Source organism: Macrobrachium nipponense, chromosome 12 (genome assembly GCF_015104395.2).
Source record: "Macrobrachium nipponense isolate FS-2020 chromosome 12, ASM1510439v2, whole genome shotgun sequence".
NCBI lineage: Eukaryota > Metazoa > Arthropoda > Malacostraca > Decapoda > Palaemonidae > Macrobrachium > Macrobrachium nipponense.
The window spans coordinates 80,084,106-80,107,352 of NC_087205.1; the positions used below are offsets into that span (position 1 = coordinate 80,084,106).

Genomic DNA, 23,247 nt, shown 5'->3' on the forward strand with positions numbered 1-23,247 from the left:
ATAAACGACGTCCGACTTCATCAAGGGAAAGAGTCGATCCTTAAAGGGGGGGGGGGGGGGGGGGGGGAAAGGGGGGGGGGGGACAATAGTTATAGGATTTCTGGGAATTAATTTTTCAAAAATTTTAACACACTGCTTATCAAAATTTTGATTGGTGGATAAAAAGCAAAAGTTTGCATATACATTTAGGTACTAAGAGAGCAAGTTTTTATTTTTATTTTTTTTAATCAAGAACTTTATTTCTTAATAACCTTAAGTACTAGATGGGCAGGGAAACAGTTGTTATGGAAGTACTGTTTAAGGAAGAGAATTTCAGAATGAAAAGAAAGCCAATTAGAAGTTAGTGACAGAGCCCGATGTACTAAGGTATGAACAGAGTTAATTTTAGAATTTATAAAACAAGAACTTAAAAAATTTGAGCCTTGGCCGGTGAATGTACTTTTCCTAAAAATAGTCGTATTAAAGAAAAGCCAACTTACTGTCTTATTCCTTTTCAATAGTCAAATTAATTTTATTATGGAAGTTGTTGGCTATGCTCAAGAATCTATCAGCTTCCTATTCATTTTCCAATAGAACGAATGTGTCGTCTGTGTCGTATCAGGACAATTACCCCCTGAGGACAATTACCCCCTGAGGACAATTATCCCCGAGGACAACTACCCCCAAAGCGTAGAAAATATTAAAAGGGTTGAAAAAAGGATGAACAACTAATTTTATAGATAATTTATTCAAAGCTTATGATAAAAGTTTAAAGCAAACATATTTGAATGCAAAATTTGCATTAAAAAATCTTAAAAGAAAGTTGATAATGTCATAAATATAAAATAGTTTTAAATAGTTAAAATCATACAAATAAATGAACATAAAAAATCTTTAAAGAAAGTTGAAATTGTCATAAAGTTAAAACTAAAATTTTAAAAAATATTTAAAATAGTTATAATCAAACAAATATATTTACAAAAATCTTATAGTTTAAATTGTCAGAAGAAAGTTAAAACGAAAGTTAAAAAAAAAAGATAGTTTAAAATGCAAATTATACGCAATACCTCTAATCATTCTACCACATCTCTGTTTTCATAATTTCTAGTAGCTGAAAGAATCCTGTAGGAGTCTAGGTATTGCTGCTGCAGTCCATTAGACTGAAATTTTCTGTATATGCTTTAGCAAAAGTGAAAAAATAACCCTTTATTTCGGTTTGTGGGAATGCCAGTTGTAAACTATTAATCATGGCTTTTTCAAAGTCTACCATGATAATTTGTGGCGCTAAATCTTGTTCCAGTACTTTCAACTGCTTCATTAAGTTTGAGTAAGTTGTTTGGCTTTTATCAGGTAACATGGCGTATATTAAAGGCACTGAACGATCATTTAGGAAAGCATGAATTGTGTACAATTGTAAAAATATCCGAGGAACTGTCTTGAACGTTCCATCTAGCGACCAGTGTGACGCTTGACTCAAAGTATCCAAGTTTTTCTGTTCCAACATCAGAATTCGTTTCTCAACTGGCCCAGAGTCGAAAAGCAGAAAATCTTTACCATCTTGTGTTTTGGTATGCTCATCTGTTAAAACAAGTTCTTGGGTATTTAAAGGCAATGGCATGGAACAAGACAAACGTTGTCTATGGCGTCTAATGTTACGTCTTAAATGATGAATTGGTGGTAGAATTACTCGCGTTTCTTCATCGATGGTTCCACAAGCCGCCCTCAGAAATTATTTGCTGCGGTGTTTCTTCTGTTTCGATGGCTCGCATTTTAACCTTTGGATATTTTTCACACCTTTAATTTTCGCTTTAGGTGGCGCATGGGTGTGGTTATGAAGCCTACCAACAACTTCGCTTCGTTGTATATGAACATCTAGTTTAGCTTTGCAATTGGCTTTATTTCTTCTTTCTTCAAATTCAAAAGACACAACAACATTAGCCAAGTCTTTCTGCTTAACACACACACACACACACATATGTATATATATATATATATATATATATATATATATATATATATATATATATATATATATATATATATATATATAATATATATATATATATATATTATATAGATATATATACATATATATATATATATATATATATATATATATATATATATATATATATTTATATATATACATATCCATATATATTATATATATATATATATATATATATATATATATATATATATATATATATATATATATATATGACAACTCGTACCTGTCGGTAGCAGTCAGCCTCTCTCTGCAGAATAGTTGTAGACGCAGTTCGAATACCTAAACCGTCTCGAAACAACTCAGCTCACGCCATTATTACGCGTCTGCGACCCTCGTGAGTGTATCCAACACCCCCTCGTCGCGAAACCGTAGATTCGACATTTTGTACTGAAGGAAACGTGGTCACCACCCCGTTGTCAAGGAAATATCCCCTGATTTCCATGCAAGTGCTACTTGCACCCGCCTCGTAGAAGATTGTAGACTCCTGATTTATCCCAGAACATATCCTGAGACGATATAACGACGACATCTCATCTGTTGCAAAGACAGTCCATAGCATTGCCAATCGCGTGTAGACTCGACTCGACCTCTGGTACTTTAGAGCGAAGTCGTTTCCATCGTCACCATCACGTGAAGTTGGGAATTCCCTAAAGTCATCGTGTGCCCGTATTTAAAAAGTCTACATGATCGTAGAATAACTAAAGTCTTGCTTTACCCTACAAATCTGTCATTAATTAATATACTCTATATATTAGGCTTCATATCCGCTAAATTATGATAAACACACCATCAGTTTTCAAAAATGATGTGAAATTTTTCACTTCTATTGCCATCTCTTCTCTGTTTTTCGGACTTCCTATAAAATAACAATACGGGAACAATCCAAGGACATTTTTGCATTATGCAATCAATCAACATTAGAAAGTGGAAAAAGTGACAGAAGTGAAATCACAAAATAATTGAAAACAAGACAGATATGGATGAAATAATGACTGAAGAAAAGATAATAAAAGATTTAGAAATGGCATCGTAGAACATGCGAACAGTGATAGAATGTGGCGCAAATTCAACCCAGTAAAAAATATGTCTTTGTCTTATAGACTTTTGATGAAAATACAGATACTGGACAAGTTCAGAAAAGAATGAAATACTGAGCTGAGAAATTTTGAATATCTACGAAGGAAGAAATGGTGAAAAGTTTGAGGAAAAATATTAAAGAAATATAGACGCAAGAAATGGTGGAAAGAATAATTTACGTATTACGGAAGAGAGGGGACACAGGAAAAAGAACACCGAAGCATGTAAGGATTAAGGAGGGGAATAATTGTCAATGAGAGAAATGGTGAGATGAAAGTGACACTAGAAAAATAGAATACGAGAAAGAGAAAAAGGCAGAGGATAACTCCATGGGGAGAAAAAAATCATTAAAGGATAAGTTAATTTCACCCTCTCTCTCTCCCTGACACTGGTGTATTCTGGAAAAAAGATCTAATATATTCTTCAAAAAACGGTGTTGATGGGTACAAGATAAGGTGTTTACAAAGCGTACACAGTTTAAATGAATAATTTGCGACCATTTTCTGCCCAATTCTTGAAAATGATTTACTGACAATGCCTGTTGCATTACCATACAAGCGAATCAAGCTACCCCTTTGGTAAGGTTAGATTAATCTGTCCATAAATTAGACAGTCTTAAGCAGTAGTGAAACTAAGTCATACTTTTTTGACTCACCGAGACTTGTAATTAAAGAGATGAAAGTCGCAATAAAGTATTTGGATCATTTCAGAACGATCAATATGCTGAAACATCACAAATAGAATGAATATAAAGATTTTATGCTTAATGTTTTTCTCTGCAGTCTTTACGGATAAGAGCTTGGAAATATATCCAAAGAAAGCGAAGATAATAATTCACGACACATCAAAGTAAGTGCTAACAAGAAGGATGTAGTAACCAGAGACAACTAAACCGTTCATAACTTTTTATTTTTTCAAGGAAAGAATCATAACACAGGAACTGTATCAGTTTCTCTGAACATAATTTGTACAGGATTTTAGATGGTTTCATTAGCGCATATTGAAATTAACCATTTTTCCTGCTAACGAACGTAGAAGCACTTATCAAAGTACAGTCCATTTAGAGAAAATGCGGAAAAATAGTTTTTCATTCACATGTAAAACAAAACCGAATAATCCTTTGATTTGCGTTAGTATCTAAAATCGATGTAAAAATATGTTTCGTCTCTTCGGCTTCATTGACATTTATTTCCGATTCTTGAGAGACATATTGATCTGGGGCTCAAGTGGAAGTGTGGACGTATGACTTGTCTATGAGCTGCCTCGGAAGCGGTCAATGCAGGACACTTGGCCTCGAGTCTACTTGATGTGAATAAAGAAAAACGAATGCTTATTATGCGAGATCGATGAAAAATGTAGACTTATGTGTGTGTGTGTGTGTGTGTTAGAGAGAGAGAGAGAGAGAGAGAGAGAGAGAGAGAGAGAGAGAGAGAGAGAGAGAGAGAGAGAGAGTTTACTTATGATACTTAAATATGGCACCGTTACCGGGGTAAACATTAAAATTACGAATACATTCAAGCATTCTAATACGGTCAGAACCATGGTAGATATTTATTGACTAAGTCTTGTCTATATTCTTTAAAAGACTATTTTTTGTCCACTTTGATTACAGGCGTTAGTTGTAGTAGTAATTTTGTAACAACAACAATCGTAACTTCGAGGTTTCTTCCGTTTATTTAATAAAAAGTCTTTGAAATACTTTTTCTGAGTAATCTCATTAGCCCCAATGACAGCATTTTGCCTTTTGAAGTTCCTCGTTGGACGGGTGATTTTCTTGTTCGCCTACCCAAGGTCTATAGAGATTTATGTGCCCACCAATCTGGTGGTCCGAAGTTCGATTCTCCGTTCGGCCATAGCAGAATCAGAGGAATTTATTTCTGGTGATAGAAATTCATTTCTTGATATAATGTGGTTCGGATCCTGCAATAAGCTGTAGGTCTCGTTGCTACGAAACCAGTTGGTTCCTACTGACCATTTCACGCCCTGCGATGCTTAGGTTTTCTTAAATATCTTTTTAAATATCAACTGTATCTTCCTGAAAATTTGGCACAACATGTTTTACACCTTCCGCTAATATATGGCAATATAATTAAGTACCCTGAATTAATCATGAAGGCACTTTACTTAGAATTTTTTTCAATTTCCTCGGTATTAGTTGTAAATATACGAACACCTGTCGTTGGCTTAGCCAAAGAGTTAGGAAAGAAGCCCCGCCCACTCCTCTCTTTCTTACTCTGTCTGATACTTATGAATGGAATAGTGTACTACCATATGTTTTTTTTTTTACGGTTTGAAATGTACACGAACTACCATTTATTACTGATTACTTTTCATAAAGCCATTTGTATGTTTTTATTTATCATATACCTTTCTTATCTATTTCCATGAGAATGGTGTGGTAGTGGCAACTTTAGATTATTATTGGAGATATAAATATAGAAGGAAAAAAACAGATCATAGTTTATTGAAACTATTTTATTATATATATCCAATAAAGTATGTACAATATATACAGATATTTTACAGATTTTGACGTAAATTTTTGCAGTAACCATGAAAACAGCATAGACATACAAAATAAAAAACTGGTGGATAAATATATCAAAACTTATTAATTACAGGACTATTTATACACACGTATAAGGATATTTCAGCTCACTCCCCATCACTGTCTAAAAACAGATCGTGCTCGTTACCATTGGCGACGTTGACAACGATTGGATCCATGCAATCCCGGACGTTGTCAGTAAGCCAGTATTCGTTCTCGAAAGCTTGACTTCGTTGGACAGCTCCTTCCAACACCTGTTTAGTGACAGCAAGCGTTGCTTCCTCCAGTCTGGCCTTTAGGTCTGCCCTGGTGAATTGCCGTAACGATGAACGTACATATAGCTTCATATGCACCCATACCTGCTCGATGGCACTGAGTTTAGGATGGGCGGGTGGAAGGCGGACGACTTCATGCATCCACGAGCGAATGGTTTTATCCACCAGATATTGTGGCTCCGGCTTGTTTTGTTTGCAGATCTTCAGCAATTCAGGGCGTGTGGTAAATAGGGTATGCCTCGATTTTCCAGCCAGTTTACTAAGTCATCATTTTTAGTTGCAGATGTGGGACAATGACTATCCTCTGTTAACATATTATGGTATGGTGCATTATCTATTACCAGGACAGACGGCTCAGGAAGGGATGGTAAAAGTGATCTTGTCAGCCACTGGAGGAACAATTTTCCATTCATTTCTCCGTGGTAGTCCACACTGGTGTTTTTTGCCGGGAAACAGAGAAAAGAATTCTCAACGAATCCACTCGATGAGCCCGCAGAAACCACTACAAATCGTTCGCCTTCTCCCGGAGGCCCTTAACGGCTGTATGTATAGCTGGTAATTGGCTGAGTACTGTCTACCCATTCCTTGCTGTCCACGAGGACAATGCTGCAACATGATTGCCATTGCAGAAATAGTTGCATGGACGTATACTTGCAGCTATGGGTGACTTCAAATGCCTGCTCAAGCCGGACGACAATGTAAACACACCTGAAAAGCTTGTAACTACTGCCCCTCTAATTTTCAGCGGGTATATTTTCCAGTATATATATACTCTAAATAAACCAAAGGAAGAAGAAGCCTTGTTTGTTTACAAACGCCTTTTGGAAGGCTCCTCATTATTTCTGGTTTTTAGGCCGTATTTTGAGGTCTTTCTTGTGATTTTGGACTACAACTTGTGAGTAAGATGGCAGTGAACTAGATAGTGCTTCAAGTTAACCTGTTTGTTGCATAGACTCTTTATTTAGAATTTTTTTGCCTCAGACCCTCTAGGCGTTCTCAGTGCCGGGGTTTCGGGTCGCATTAGGCGATGTGACGTCATCATAGAAAACGGACCGTTCTCTTCCTGATTGGCGATGGCAAACTACACCCCTATACCTATGAAACTTAACCAAAGACTTCTATCGGTTTAAAGTTTTTCCTGTTCCCATAATTACGACTCCGCATGTGATGTCATTTTCAATAGTTGAAAATAAAGTTGAATATACCAAATAACAGAGTTGCTGTGAAATTTCTTGAGGCCAATGTTTTTGACGTCTTTATACGAGAGTATGAAGACAAAGTGATTAATTTTGTTGATGGGGAAAAGGCCCTAGTAATTAATTTGAGCAGTGTATATACTTATGTATCAGTACGTTATGCACCCTTTGATTTGGAAGACTCCCTTTTAACTAGTGTCCTCAGCCAGTATGGAAAAGTCCTCCATCTAAGACATAAATGGAACACGCACTGTGAAAATGGAAATAAAGAAAAACATCCCATCCTCCATAAATATCTGTGGTTATAATGTTGTTTTTCTGTACAATAAGGACAAAAAAAAAAGACGTGTTACAAATGCGGAAGAGACTCTACATGGCAGTCAATTGTAACATGGATAGTGAACCGAAGTTAAATATTTTCAATTTGAATGACTTTCCAGCAATGCCTGGTAAGGATTCTGGTAAGGGTGATGTTCCTGACGGAAATGGAACTTCTGATATTCAGCATGCGAAAAATAATGAAGGAAATGCGGAGCCACCATCTGATGAAAATAATACTGGCAATGACAAAGCGAAATCTAGCATCCTTGATAAAGACCAGATGGGTAAAGTATGCGAAGTAGTAGAACAACTTGTAACTTTTCCTTTATCCCAAAGTGTTGATGATGTTATTGGAGACCCAATTGAAATAGAAGATAAATCACAAGACTTGGATTGTAATGTTTCAACTAATAATGATGATTGATATAAAGGATACTGACAGTGACAGTGATATCTTTGCAATAAAAAGTGCACCCGAAGGTGCTTCTCAAGTAATGGAAATAACTGATGATGAAGGACCTCGCTCACAAGACGAACCTCGTGTTCCTTACACTATTGGAAGTCTCTCTCCCGTTGATGATGATAAAAATGAAGAACTGGACAGTCTTGAAGAAATTGTTGTAGCGGCTTCAGTGTATAGGAATGATAAATCTGTGGATGATATGCCAGAAGAATGTGATATGGATTCAGAGGTAAATAAAGAAAGTGATATTGAAGATGATTTGGAAAATGATGATAAAGGTTCAAACATGATGTCAGAAAGTCAGTGGAATTTAGACCTAGAAACTGTAGGTAAATTGAGGTTCACTCAAGGAAAATCCACCAAAGAAAAAAGGAGGAAAGCAAAAATGAATGGGAAAGGTAGGTTGTCAAAGAAAAAGAAAATTTAATTGTTTCATTTTCGGTGACATAATGGCTCTTTCTGTTGCCACTTTAAATATTAATGGCTTAAATAAGGTAACTAAGCAAATGAAGGTTGGGTCTCTTATCATGTACTATAAAATTGATATCCTGTTAACCCTTAAACGCCGAAGCGGTAAAAAAAAAAAATGTCTCCGTGTGCCGGAGGTGTTTCAGATTGAGCGCGAAAGCGGAAAAAATATTTTTTCAAAAAATCACAGCGCGCTTAGTTTCAAGATAATGAGTTCATTTTTGGCTCCTTTTTTTGTCATTGCCTGAAGTTTGGTAGGCAACCATCAGAAATGAAAAATATTATCATTATCGTATATAAATAATGCGATATATGATAGCGCAAAACGAAATTTCATATATAATTGTATTCAAATCGCGCGCTGTGCGCAAAATGGTTAAAGGTAACAAGTTACTTTTTTTTTCGTTGTAATGTACACTAAATTGCAATCATTTTGGTATATAACACATAATAAAACGATAAAAGCAACACAGAGAAAATATTATCACAAAATAATGCATGAATTCGTAACGCGCAGACGTAAACAAATATTTTTTTCAACAAAAAAATTCACCTTAAATCTAAATATGTCCTAGAGACTTCAATTTCTTTCAGAATGAAGAAAAATTATTGAATATTACATATACTATAAGAATATTAGCTTACAAATGCAGTTTTTCGACCATATCTGACGAGTTAAATTTGACCGAATGTCGATTTTTTTTTTTTTTTATATATATTTTTTTTATATGCAATTATTTTCGGAAATAAGAAAAGCTACAACTTTCAAATATTTTTCGTTTTATTCTACATGAAATTGCGCACATTTTCATATATAAAACTCTATGAAATGCCTAATATGAAACGGAGCAAATATTCCGAGAATGGGACGTACACATTTCGGAGATTTGTGGCGGAGAATCCGCGCGCGGATGGAAAGGAAAGTTTTTTTTTTTAAACTTCACCATAAATTTAAATATTGTGCTAGTAGACTTCTAATTTGTTTCAACATGAAGATAAATGACTGAATATTACTAGAATATAAGAGGTTTAGCTTACAATTGCGTTTTTTCGACCATTTCGGTAGAGTCAAGTTGACCGAACGTGGTTTTTTTTTTCTATTTATCGTCATTATATGCAAATATTTCAAAAATGAGAAAAGCTACAACCTTCAATTATTTGTTGTTGTATTCTACATGAAATTGTGTTCACATTTTCATATATAAAACTTTATGTAACGGCTAATTTAAAATGGTGCAAACATTACCACAATCGTACGTATGATTTTTTCGGAAGAGTTACCGCACGGACATAAAGAAAATGTTATTTTTACATAAATTACCCCATAAATCGAAATATTGTGCTAGAGACTTCCAATTTGTTGCAAAATGAAGGTAAATGCTTGAATATTACTAGAATATACGCGTTTTAGCTTACAATTGCGTTTTTCAACCAATCCCCCCCTCGGTAGAGTCAAAGTTGACCGAAGGTTGAAAATTTGTCACTTATCATTTTTTTATATGGAAATATTTTCAAAATTGATAAAAGCTACAACCATGGGTTGTTTTTAGTTGTATTGTGCATGAAATTGCGCACATTTTCATATATAAAACTTTATGTAACGGCTAATTTAAAATGGTGCAAACATTACCACAATCGCATGTATGATTTTTTTCGGAAGAGTTACCGCGCGGACGTAAGGAAAAAGTTTTTTCATAAATTCACCATAAATCGAAATATTGTGCTAGAGACTTCCATTTAGTTGCAAAATAAGGTAAATGATTGAATATTACTAAAAATATAAGAGTTTTAGCTTACAATTGCGTTTTTTGACCATTTCGGTAGAGTCAAAGTTGACGAAGGTTGAAATTTTGGCACTTATCGTTATTTATATGAAAATATCTCAAAACTGATAAAAGCTACAATCATGAGTATTTTTTGTTGTTGGTTCTACATAAAAATGCGCACATTTTCATAATATAAAACTTTATGTAAACGGCTAATTTAAAATGGTAAAAAAATTATGTCAAAGTGACGAAATAATTTCCGAGATGTGTCACAGATACTTTTTAGTGCGGCAAGAAAGAAATTCGCGCTTGCGCGCCTGCTAACGACCTTGTAAACAAAACAACACCTTGATTCTTGAACTCCCAGCATCCCCCAAGGCGCGTGATTCAAGAGTTTTTGGCTGGTAGGCCTAAAAGTATTTTCCACGAATTTTTTAAAAAAACTTTTGTATGTCGACGTAAAATACGTCCAGTGCGGCACCGAGAGACAAAAAATGTCGACGTAAAATACGTCCAGTCGGCGTTTTAAGGGTAATCTTTAAGAAAAAGCATAATGTTAAAGATTTTTCAGATTTTAGTTATCTCGCTCATTTTACAAGTATAGTGTTTAATCCATCAATCAATTTAAAAGGAGGTACAATGATATGTATAAATAATAAAACAAGTGTAAAACTTTTAACTAAGGAAATGGACATTAATGGAAGAATTTTGGGTGTAAGAATATGTTACAATAAATGTATTATACCTGTCATAAATGTGTATGCTCCGTCTGGTACAAGTAAATCTGCAGAAAGGGAAGACTTCTTTAGAAATGAAATTTTGTACTACCTGAGACATAATAATGATTATCTAATCTTTGGGGGTGACTTCAACTGCATAACGAGCACAAGAGATTGCAGTCATAACAACAAAAGCCTTGTTGTCTAGTCTATGAGTACTCTTGTGAAAAACCTTTCCTTGAAAGACAATTGCAAATTCTCAAACAGAATACCAGAGTACACTTATATACGTGAAAACTATGGATCAAGGATAGATAGGATGTATACTGTCAAGTTATTTGATAATATAATATCTGCTGACACTGTTCCAATAAGTTTTTCAGACCACAGTATGGTTGTTTTGAGGCTAAAAATGAACACGCATGGAATTTGCACAGGGTATTGGAAGTTAAATGTGAAAGTTTTAAATTCTGATGAAAATTTTATGCATGTATGGCAGTGTATAAAGCAGAAAAAAAGGTACATTTGATAACATACTTGTATGGTGGGACTGGGCAAAATTACAGTGTAAAACATTCTTTGTCAAATTATGTAAAAAGATATCACAAGAAAAGTATGGCTTGCTGGAAACTTGGCTACAAAACAAAAAAAGGATTTAACGGCCTAAAATTCTGACTTTGCTACAAACAAAGTTACGGCAAAGCTTTTATCGACAAACTACAAAACTAGTGTAAATTATGACAATATTAATATTACGATCTCGACTCTCGAGATCGACAGGTTCTTAAAAATAATAAGCAATTGGGCTGTAATGACTGACGACAGGTGATAAACAAAGGAGGGAGGAGCAATAAAACACAAAACCAAAGAGTTACCTTAAAAATTAATTTATTATATACAAAATGTACAAGTGAGTCAGGTCCAGTGATAAACAAAATAAAAAATACGCAATGAATTAAATAATTTAGGCAGCAACAGTAATAATCCAATTAAGTAAGTCTTTTACAATTCAACAAACAATTTCATAAGCAGCATAACTAATATAAAAAAACAACATCATATATACAAAAGGACCAATGTATAAATGAAAAAGCAGTGCAGTACATAAATCATATACAAAATCAGCAGCATAATAAAATAATTAAAATTAACACTGAAGCGGCATAATGATACTCAGAGCAAAACGGGGAACACTTCCTCAAACAATGAGGACAACAGTTCCAATGCCGGACGATCAAGATAGAGCCGATACGACAACCACTCGTCCTCGGAGACAATATGGACATCCTCCTCGAATGCTGGACGATCAAGACAGAGTTGATACAACAACCATCTCGTCCTCAGATACAGTATGGAGGTCCTCCTCGATCACTGGACGTTCACGACAGGGTTGATGCAACCACCAACTCGTCCTCAGATTCTCTCCGCTGCTCTGCTGCCAAGACTCTACCTGCCGCTGAACCTGACCTGGTTGTTTCTGCCTCGAGAACCTGACTGAGGTTTGTTTCTGCCCTCGGAAGGAACTGACCTTGGTTGGTTTCTGCCCCAGAAAACCTGACGGTTGTTCTGCCCTCCAGAACCTGACTGGTTGTTCTGCCCTCCAGAACCTGACTGGTTGTCTGCCCTCCAGAACCTGACTGACGAAGTTTGACGCCATCCAACAGACGTCAAACTCGCCAGCAATTAAAAAACAAAACAAAGGAGGCAACCAATCGTCCACCAACGGGAACAATCGGCAAAAACGACTTGTTCCTAACACCTCCTCCCCACCTAACAGAAAAAAATAAATTATTATTAATTTTTTTTTTTTTTTTTTTTTTATTTTTTTTTTTTACAAACAAAATACTCTTCCCGATGCTGCCACACCCCGTCAGCCAAAACAGAACCAATCCTGGCCTAAGGTCGCCAATATTACTATCTCGACTCTCGAGATAGACAGTTTCTTAAAAATAATAAGCAATTGGGCTGTAATGACTGACGACAGGTGATAAACAAAGGAGGGAGGAGCATAACAAAACCAAAGAGTTACCTTAAAATTAATTTATTATATACAAAATGTACAAGTGAGTCAGGTCCAGTGATAAACAAAATAAACATACGCAATGAATTAAATAATTTAGGCAGCAACAGTAATAATCCAATTAAATAAGTCTTTTACAATTCAACAAACAATTTCATAAGCAGCATAACTAATATAAAAAAACAACATCATATATACAAAAGGACCAATGTATAAATGAAAAGCAGTGCAGTACATAAAATACATATACAAAATCAGGCAGCATAATAAATAATTAAAATTAACACTGAAGCGGCATAATGATACTCAGAGCAAAACGGGGAACACTTCCTCAAACAATGAGGACAACAGTCCAATGCCGGACGATCAAGATAGAGCCGATACGACAACCACCTCGTCCTCGGAGACAATATGGACATCCTCCTCGAATGCTGGACGATCAAGACAGAGTTGATACAACAACCATCTCGTCCTCAGATAACAGTTATGGAGGTTCCTCCTCGATCACTGGATGTTCACGACAGGGTTGATGCAACCACCAACTCCGTCCTCAGATTCTCTCCGCTGCTCTGCTGCCAAGACTCTGCCTCTCTGAACCTGACTGGTTGTTCTGCCCTCCAGAACCTGACTGGTTGTTCTGCCCTCCAGAACCTGACTGACGAAGTTTGACGCCATCCAACAGACGTCAACTCGCCAGCAATTAAAAAAACAAAAACAAAGGAGGCAACAATCCACCAAGGGAACAATCGGCAAACGATTGTTCCTAACAATTAAGCTTCTCAAAAATAGGATTTGTGACATCCAGAATGAAATTTTAGAGGGTATAAAGATAAGAGCCAAACTAAATGATCTTACAATGGGTGAAAAAATGTCTGCACATCTACTTGGTGCTGAAAAAGAAAAATCATACTAGCATTACCACAGCATAAAACAAAAACCAACCAGTATGGTTCCATTATAGAAAGTACAGAGGGAATGTCTGATTTTATTCAAGAGCATTTTGAAAGATTATTTAGTATGGTCCTCCAGGTCAGGCAAAAAAGTCAAGACTATTTTCTTAGCTCTGTAATTTTCTAGTTTTGGACCAAGAAGATGTACATTTGTTGAGCAGAGATTTAGAGGAAGCTGAGGTTTTCGATGCTGTCAAGAGTATGTGTAAAGGTAAATCACCAGGATATGACTGGCCTTTCCTATAGAATTCTACAAAAAGTTTTGTGTATAATAAAATCTGATATAATGGAGGTGTTCAAATTCATTGCAACTATGAAATGCATGTCAGATAGTCAATCCTTAGGTATAATAAAATTATTAGCTAAAACAGGAGATTTATCCGTGGTGGAAAACTGGAGACCTATAACCCTACTGAATGTTGACTATAAAATCTTTGCTAAAGTTTTAGCAAACAGATTGAGATGTGTTACTGAGAAGATTATCTCCCCGGAACAATATTGTGCAGTGAAAGGAAGGTCAATTGTAAATTGTAATAATACGATTCGAGATGTAATTTTTCATGCAAAACAAAACTGTCTATTTGGCAATCTTAAGCTTAGACTGGTCTAAAGCCTTTGATAGGGTAAATATGGATTTGTTTTTAAAATAATGAAGAAATGGAAATTTGGTTTACCAGAGGAATTTGTGGACCTAGTTCGAGTTTTGTATAGGATTGTTTGTAAAATTTTTGTCGTATTTTTTTGTAAATGGGTTTATTGGTTCCCCCTTTTGTATTAAAAAGAGCTGTAAGACTAGGGCTGCCCGATGTCAATGCTGTTATATTGTATATTTCAAGAACCTTTATATAGGGCAATGAAGAAGTAACAACAAGATAATAGGGCCAAGCCTACCTAACAGTGTAAATAAATATGTCTGCAGGGTTGGTAGCAGATGATTTATCTATGATTTTTGTCAACTGATGATTCAGTTAGAGTGAGTGCTATGAAGAAATACAATTGTTTGAAATTGCGACAGGTGCACAGCTAAACAAGGACAAAACTAGTATATTGGGTTTGGTAAATTGGGAGAACCGAAAACACCTGGCCTCTCAGTTGGTTTAAAAACTGTTGAAAGTATAAAAATTCTTGGTATAGTTTATTATAATGATTTTGAGATGACGTGTGAAGAGAATTGGTCTCGCCTAGCTAAAAATATTGAAATAGCAGTAGCTATGCTTAGTCCAAGACAACTGTCTATTTTCCAGAAGGCTATTATTATTAATTCTCTAGTTTTGTCCAAAGTTTGGTATATTTCTCACACCTTGCCTCCATCAAAAAAAATACATTGCTCAAATAATTGCATATTTTCCGGTATGTCTGGAGGGGTACTTACCATCCTGTAAGCAGAGAGACTCTTTGTTTGTCTAAAGAAAAAGGTGGATTGGGAATAATAACTGTTTATTTTAAATCATTAGGGATTTTCAGTTCGACAGCTCTGAGTGATATTAAAAAGGATATAGGTTTGAGCAATTCTATTGCAGATGAGAATAAGCTTCTTGTTAGATTTGAAGGAAATTAATGAGATTTCATTTTTATCAACATCATTTTATTCAGTAGCAATTGATGTCATCAGGAAAGTTTCTCGGTATGAAAAATTCTCAACTTGAATAGTAAAGACTGCTATAAATTTATAAGGCCAGAAAAATGCACCAAAAAATTGAAGAGAGTTATCCACTTTTGGACTGGGAAATGGTACTGGAAGAGCATAAACAAACAAACCTTTCATTGGTATCATGGAAAGGGAGTTTGCCTTTAAATATGCACATGGAACCTTGGCGACCAACAACCGGCTAAAAATGTTAAATATCAAAAACAGTGATAGATGTGATCATTGTGAAGATGTTGAATACACCTTGCATATTTTTTACTTTTGTAGCACATAAAAACATCATTGGAGTATTTCAAAAGTGTGCTATTCAATACTTGTAAAATAAATAGAGATAATTTTTTGAAAACATTAATGTTTAGTTTCAATTATAGGACTAAAAAGGATCTTAATAGTGCCACTGTATTAATTGTAGGGTATTTATATGCTGTTTGGGTTAGTAAAAAGAAACATTACACAAAAGAGGAAACAGATGCCTTTATTAAAAGCAAATTTTGTTATGATAGGTGGCTATTAAAGAACAATTACAAAGAAAGAATAAAAAATATTTTCACAATTAGAGTACATTAATACTGTTTTTAAATAGCCAGTATTAATTTTGTAAGTAATATCACAATTAATATCTAGTGTAAGAAAAAAAAAAAAAAGTTTTAAAGTCTAGTTAATAATAAAAAAACCAAAAAAATAAATCCAGTAATTTGTAAATATTGTAGGTGTACATTTTGTAATATTTTGTAATACTTACTTATGTAAATACATGTAATATTTTTTTTCTATAAAAGTTAAAAAAAAAAAAAAAAAACATGAGGTCATAATAATCTCCCAAAATAAACACAAATAAACTTTATTGCATAAACTAATTTGGATACATAAAACAATAATCCTAACCATAAAGCTAAATTAAAAAAACGTTAAAACACCATACGTCATAATCGTAGTACGGTACACTTTTATTCATATTTTGTTAACAGGGAGAGAAAGAAGTGGTGTCCGAAAGTCTCAGTCAAATGCAAAGAAAATTGGAAATGTTCAAGAGTAAAGTGCAATTATTAATAATTTTAGATACTTAGTTATATTGCCATACATCAGCGGAAGGTCTAAAACATGTTGGGCCAAAATTTCAAGAAAATACAGTTGATATTTAAAAAGATATTTAAGAAAACCTATGCACCGCAGACCTTGAAATGGTCAGAAACAAATATCTAATCCTTCGGGCCACCCCTTGGAGAGCTGGTAATCAGTTCAGTGGTCTGGTAAAATTAATATATAGTTTTGCCTTTTGAAAGTAACGGAACTATATAAAGCCAAAATTTTTCGCTATTGCTAATACTGACATTTTCAGTGGGTTTGAAAATGATATTCAGCAAAAGGCCATTATTTAACATTTTCTGTCTAAATATTATTTAGTCTATATTTGATTCGCACTACATCCTTCGAATGTGGATTATTTTGTACATTAACTTCCTGTTTTCACCATCTCCTCACTTGATCTCCTGAGGTCATGGGGGAATTTCCTGAAGGTTAATGGTATCCAAATATGAGACTACGAACAGGATTCCATTACCTTCACAGATACCGTTGAAAGGATTGGGATGATCAAACAGATTTTGCTGTAAATAAAGCTTTCGGATTACAAGTCATTGCAGTGATGCGAAATCGCAGACAAGAAATGCTGTTGAATTGCCGTATTTTTCTTCGGAACTTCACAGAAGCCTCTGAATGGAATAGAAATTGTGAGATCAAAGAGTTAAATGCGCTAGAGCAACATCAACCCAAGGATTTTCTCTTTTGGACAGTAAGGCATCATTCAGTTACCTCAAAGGAAACAGGATACCTCTCGTATGTAGATGGCAAAGGTGATTCTCACTTTTATCAAACCGCTATCAATAGGGACTCCAGATGTGAGATCACCAGCTATTTTATTCCTGTGATGCGACGTTATCCTTTTACTTTATTTCATTCAGTGTGGTTATTCAATTACCTTTCTATTTCTGTGTTTGATGGGGATAAGTTTTAAAATGAGCAGAATATTGAATTACTAAATAAGCGTAAATTTATCTAGTAATTCGTGGTCCATTGCTTGCTACCTGGCGCCCAGAAATTCCAAATAATAAATATATTTCATTCCAATAGTCGCAAGTACACTCAATGACAGAGACGAGTGATTATCAGGGAATATTTGGTTTGATTCTATGTAGAAATGTTCTCGTATCATTTTCTCATCACGTGTCATGGTAGATCAGTAAGCCTGTGGTCGCCAGAGACATGTTGGATATGTCCCAGAAATGTAAAATCCACCATTTTATTCTCAGATTACGGTACCTTTAGTTTTAAGGAATTTTTCTCTCTAGGATTTTGGGTTTCGGTTGTGGACTTTGGTTAAAACAGTCCTGTAGTGCCGGTTATGGGCTTGGCAAGAGTTATCTGTATGGCTTGTTATAAACGATTCTTTTATGTTATGATGCTGGTTCTTGTTATATTTTGAAGCTAAATAACTTTTTATTGCGCTAAAGATATAACTAACTAAAAAGATAAGTAAATATAACAAATCAATTTTACTTACTTTAGTATAAAGTATGTTTTAGTAATAAACCAGAAGTGACATAGGGAACCATTTTGTACCCCAAAACTTGAGAAAATATCTTTTTCATTGAAGCGTTATCCTTTCGCTATTTATATCATATATTAGCATAGTTAAAATTCCATTACGTGCATTATTTTCAGAAATAGAAAGGTCAAAATAACTTTGAAGTTACCTGGAAATATTAAAAAAATTCAGCTTTTGCATATAATGAGTATTAGTTTTAGAGAAGTGCTAAACCTGTTGACGCTAAAAAAGGGCGTACACTTTTTTCATTTAGTGATATGAGCAAGTTCATTACTAATCAAGTGTGTAACTTCGCCTAAGGACTGTAATGGAAAATGGTCAACGATGTCGTTTGGGGATGAAAAATGTTTGACTATAATTTTCTCTTACCGATCGCTGTAGGTTAATTTTTCGTGATAGAGCGCTGGTCTGGTTCTTATTTAGGAGAGGAATAATTCTAAAATAATGAATAGTTGTTATAAACCAAAGATAAAACGTAAAAGGTTAAGGTGACGAATTGCTATTAGAAGAATACATAAATATCTCTACTTAGTCGGCAAGAATTATTTACAAGAAATCAGTTAATGAAAATATATGATCCATTTGAACCACGAAGACTCAGATAAACTTACATTTTAATAATATTAAGTTTTTTGCCCTTTTTCATAGACGGAAGGTAAATTTTTTTTTTTTTTTTTTCAGATGAATGACACTTGGTACGGTCGTCAATCTCGACACCAGAATTAATTACCAGCCAGTTTTTATATGTACTAATGTCATTCACCTAATCAATACACACATATACATACATAAACAATGTTGTATATATATAATATATATATATATATATATATATATATATATATATATATTATATATATATATATAATCTGCTATATCTTATGACTTGATTAAACCAGTGCTTCTTACACCTATTACCCGCCCCATCTAAGAGTTGATTCTTCCCTCCACGGCCACCTTGCATCTATGAGTAAAATTCCCTCCCAAATTTATAGGCAAATGAAAAAACAAAAAGAAAAGGAATGGGTCTCGAGCGATAGGGAAGGGGGTAAATAATTACAAAACATGGTAAGGCTCAACGAGTCTTAACTAGAGTAGTAGCCTATAGGAAACTAAGGCCATGGTTTTCAACTTTTTTATGAACTGCATAAAAAACAAGCATTTGCTTAAAGACAGAGCTTGGAAGAAAATGCAAACCCTCGAGTTGTAAAAGGTAGCAGAAGCCTACTTAAGCAAAAAGTAATTGCTTGAAATCATATGAATAAAAATGATCACCGTTTGCTACCTTTTTATTAATTAATGGATTCCAAGCTTTTGTTTAGAGACCCAGCCACGTGGTACTTATGTGTTTTAGACATTTCTAAAGGGTTTACATATAAACATAGAAGCTCATTTGAGTTTTCTGGTTAGTTTGGCTTTGAGCACCATTCGTAAATGAGTTTGACTGCAATATGGAACTAGACAATTATAAATCATTAATGATACAAAAGCCTTTTGGGTATCCTTAATTCTGAATCAAATCGTGTTTTCAAAAATTTATAGGAATGCTATTTTTTCCCCCTACTTATAAATACTACTGGAGGATAAGAATACTTACTATATGTAACTTTAAAACAGCATATGCGCCATATAATTATGTCATAGAGGGGGTGACTTTCTCTTTTACTCACGTCATTGTAACCAACGTCTATAGAAAAAGTTTTGAAATTACTTATGATTTACTTGAACAAACATGGATACATAGAAAAGGGGAATATCATAAATATTGTCAACGCCACTTCGCTGGAGTTTCACTGAGAAAAAATCCTCACATAAAGGATATTATTTCTCCTATCATTGCAGTTCCTCGTTGGACGAGTGGTTTTCGCGCTCCGCTACCAATCTGGCGGTCCGAAGTTGTGTTCTCGGCTCGGCCAACGCGGAATCAGAGGAATTTGTTTCTGGTGATAGAAATTCATTTCTCGATATAATGTGGTTCGGATCCCACAATAAGCCGTAGGTCCCGTTGCTAGACGACCAATTGATTCCTAGCCACATAAAAATATCTAATCCTTCGGGCCAGCGCCTAAGTGAACTGTTAATCAGCTCAGTGGTCTGGTCTGGTTAAACTAAGATAAACTTTTTCCTTATCGTTGCCTATTCGCGCAATTGTTGCTCTTAAGAGAGAGAGAGAGAGAGAGAGAGAGAGAGAGAGAGAGAGAGAGAGAGAGAGAGAGGACTCGCTCACTAAAATAAAATCACGCAAAGCTGTATTTGCGGATCGCTAAAATAAAACTCAGGGCTGTCTTTACGCCTAACTAATATGTAATCTCTTTCGACACGAGATTTTGACAATTTCTTGTTTGCAAAGGAAAACTGACACTGTTTCCTGTTAAATGTGACGCTTCCCAGCTACCTCGTTCTTTCATGCATAGCACAAAAAAAAAAAAAATGCTAAAACGTCTCTCTCTTGGCATGCACACGTCTAATTCTTAACCTGTTGTTACTCTAATGGCAGCAAAATTTAGTTTTACCCCTAACAATAAATACTTAATATTATACACAATGAACTTTTACCTGTTGAGGAAGCTGGATCTTGTTGCGAGGTCTTTCTGGATTTTATCCGCACTCTGGATTTGGTCAATTATACGAACGTGAACTTTTTTGCATTCACAAATGTTAAGCGACAAATATCGTTCGATATCTTATTCACTATACCTGGGAATAACTTATACTCAAGGGGAATTATAACTGATAAATGCTTCGTTACCGGTTCTAATTCTGCACAAGAATATCATCAATAAACCCGCTGTAAAATCATTCACAAACTTCACACCTATAGGTTTTAGTTCAGGCAATGAAACCAACTTCAGAATGGGCTGCTAAATCTCCTGGCTAATTACAACTGATGCAGGCTATTGATCACATCATAAGTCATTTCGTAAACCAGTTTTGAAATTGAAATCGTGATTATTTTTCATGCAGAGCTTTACGCCTTCCATTACCTTAGTCTCCAAAAAAGGGGTAAAACTTTTGAAAAGGATCTCCATAAGATCAGTTTTTTGTTTCATTGCTAATTAGGATCTTTGTTGACGCCTGAAATCATATCAAATGGCATAGATACTCATTCTGCAAGGGATTCAACCTTGACGGAATAAAGAACACTGTATTACAAGGTATACAGCCTTATTTGAGCGATGACTAACGGATTAAGGAATACCGAATTCCTTCGAATTTTGCAAGCACTCATTGGGTGATTCAGCATTACCTAACGGCTTGAATTGTAGACAATCGCAAGAAATATCGATGTATGACCAATTTTCAATATGACATAACTAGGTCCAGGATAAAACCAATGTAAAGATAGGTTTAAAAATATTTATCTTCCTAAAACTAGGTCACAAGAATATATCAGTAAGCGTTAAAATATAATCAGTTATAAAAGAAGAGGAGGGGCGGGATGGGCAAAATTCCTACAGTTTCTAAGTGATAGGGGGAGTGGGGAGCACTCTGCCTCTGTGAGGCTGTAGTTGTTGAGATGGTGAGTCAAGGTCTAAGTGCGAATCTTGTTTGTTGTTTTTGATTTAGCTGACCTTGTGTCAGCACGGGCTCTTGCTCACAGGGCAGCCCGTAAGAAGTGCGAATCTTCCGCTGCAAGCCCTTTTATCACCATTTCCCTTACTTCCGATCTGTCCGGTAGATGGCAGATGTTCCGGTGTAATGACCTGGTCTCGTGGCGTTCGAATGATAATAATATTAATAATGATAATAGTTTTTATTTTCAACTCAAGGTCATATAGCACGTGGGCGGCTTAATCCAATTGCTGTGGCTTAATTCTCGGACTTTCAGACATCGGCAAACGAAAATGGCCGACAGCAGTGTTTGTGAAAGAGAAAGCTATAAGTCACAGAGAGATCTCCCATAGATATAGTGGACGAAACATAGAGTGGTTACCGTTTTATGGATTTAAATGAATATTTTATGTGATTTTGAATTAGGGATGTTCATAATTTAGAGCAGTATGTTTAACGAGGTAAACAACAATATATTAATGTAAAAAATAACTAAATTAAACTTGAATCATCACGGAATACCTGGCGATCGTTCATGGAACCCTACGGTTCCGCAGAACCCCGCTTGGGAATCGTTTATATATATGTTACAGTCAATATCTAATTCCAGACAATTTGTAAAGTGACTGATTCTTTCAGGCAGTTTGTGAATTGCCTGGTTCACCCAGTCAGTTTATAAATCAGCTAAAAAATCGCAGACAATTTATATAGTGACTAAAATTTTGATAGATTTTCTTGGCATATTGACTGAAATGATCCTGCTACGGGTCACAAATCCCCAACCCCGCCTGGCCAAGGACCGAACCCAAGTCCTTTTGTGTGTGTGTGCGTGTGATTCAAAAAGTCTGATCATGAACGAACCCGCAACAGTGTGTGTGTGTGTGTGTGCGCATGCGTGTGATTAAAAAAATCTGATCATGAACGAACCCGCGACGTGACACGTTACGTCCTCCTTGCGCCATAATTCTCATTATCATATTAGAATTTTAGCGGCTCACTTTGTCGGCAGTTTACAAAGGCTATCGAGGATCATCTTACGACGATGGCAGAGAAGCAGCCGACGTCTCCTGGCCCCCAGCAGGTGGACCCGCCCTCCCTTGATGACCAAGGCGTTCAGAAAGTCCAAAAGAAACTGGAAAAAAGACCTTACAAGTATCATCAACCTTTCTAACTCCTCGACTTCTAAAGCACCTACCACGACGTCTAAGGCACTTCCCAAATTCAGAGCAGTATCCCAGCAAGACTGGACATCTTATGCAGCTGTTTTAGCCCTTGAAAAAAGTACCCAAATGCAAAACTTCAAGCCCGACCGAACCTGAAGGGGGAATTTATTATCACCCCGAGAGATGTACAGTCGGCAGAACTCTTGAAAACGGATCCCTTATGTCTCTTGTTGGACCCAGCTGCGAAGATAGCAAAGGCCATGATCTGTAAAGTCCCCAAATATGTCACTATGGACCGGATTTTGTGAAGCATCAATCCAGACCAAGGAAAAGCCAGCGAAACAAATGGAGACCCAGACAGACCGAGAAGTATCTACAGTGTTTTTTAAGCTCGCGATGAACGAACGTTACACCAACAAGGTCCTTCTCACCTCCTCAGAACTTCGTGAACTACTACAGATGCAAGAACAAGTCATTCAACTACGC

At 35.5% G+C, this 23,247-nt stretch overlaps 1 protein-coding gene across 1 annotated transcript; it reads left to right on the top strand.

The window, feature by feature from the left end:
• The first annotated feature begins 7,459 nt into the window (after positions 1-7,459).
• LOC135224854 (uncharacterized) lies at positions 7,460-12,317 on the top strand. Its single transcript, XM_064264178.1, has 3 exons — positions 7,460-7,696; positions 7,839-8,195; positions 12,168-12,317. Exons 1-3 carry the CDS (start codon positions 7,460-7,462, stop codon positions 12,315-12,317), a joined length of 744 nt encoding a protein of 247 aa, XP_064120248.1.
• Positions 12,318-23,247: the final 10,930 nt, after the last annotated feature.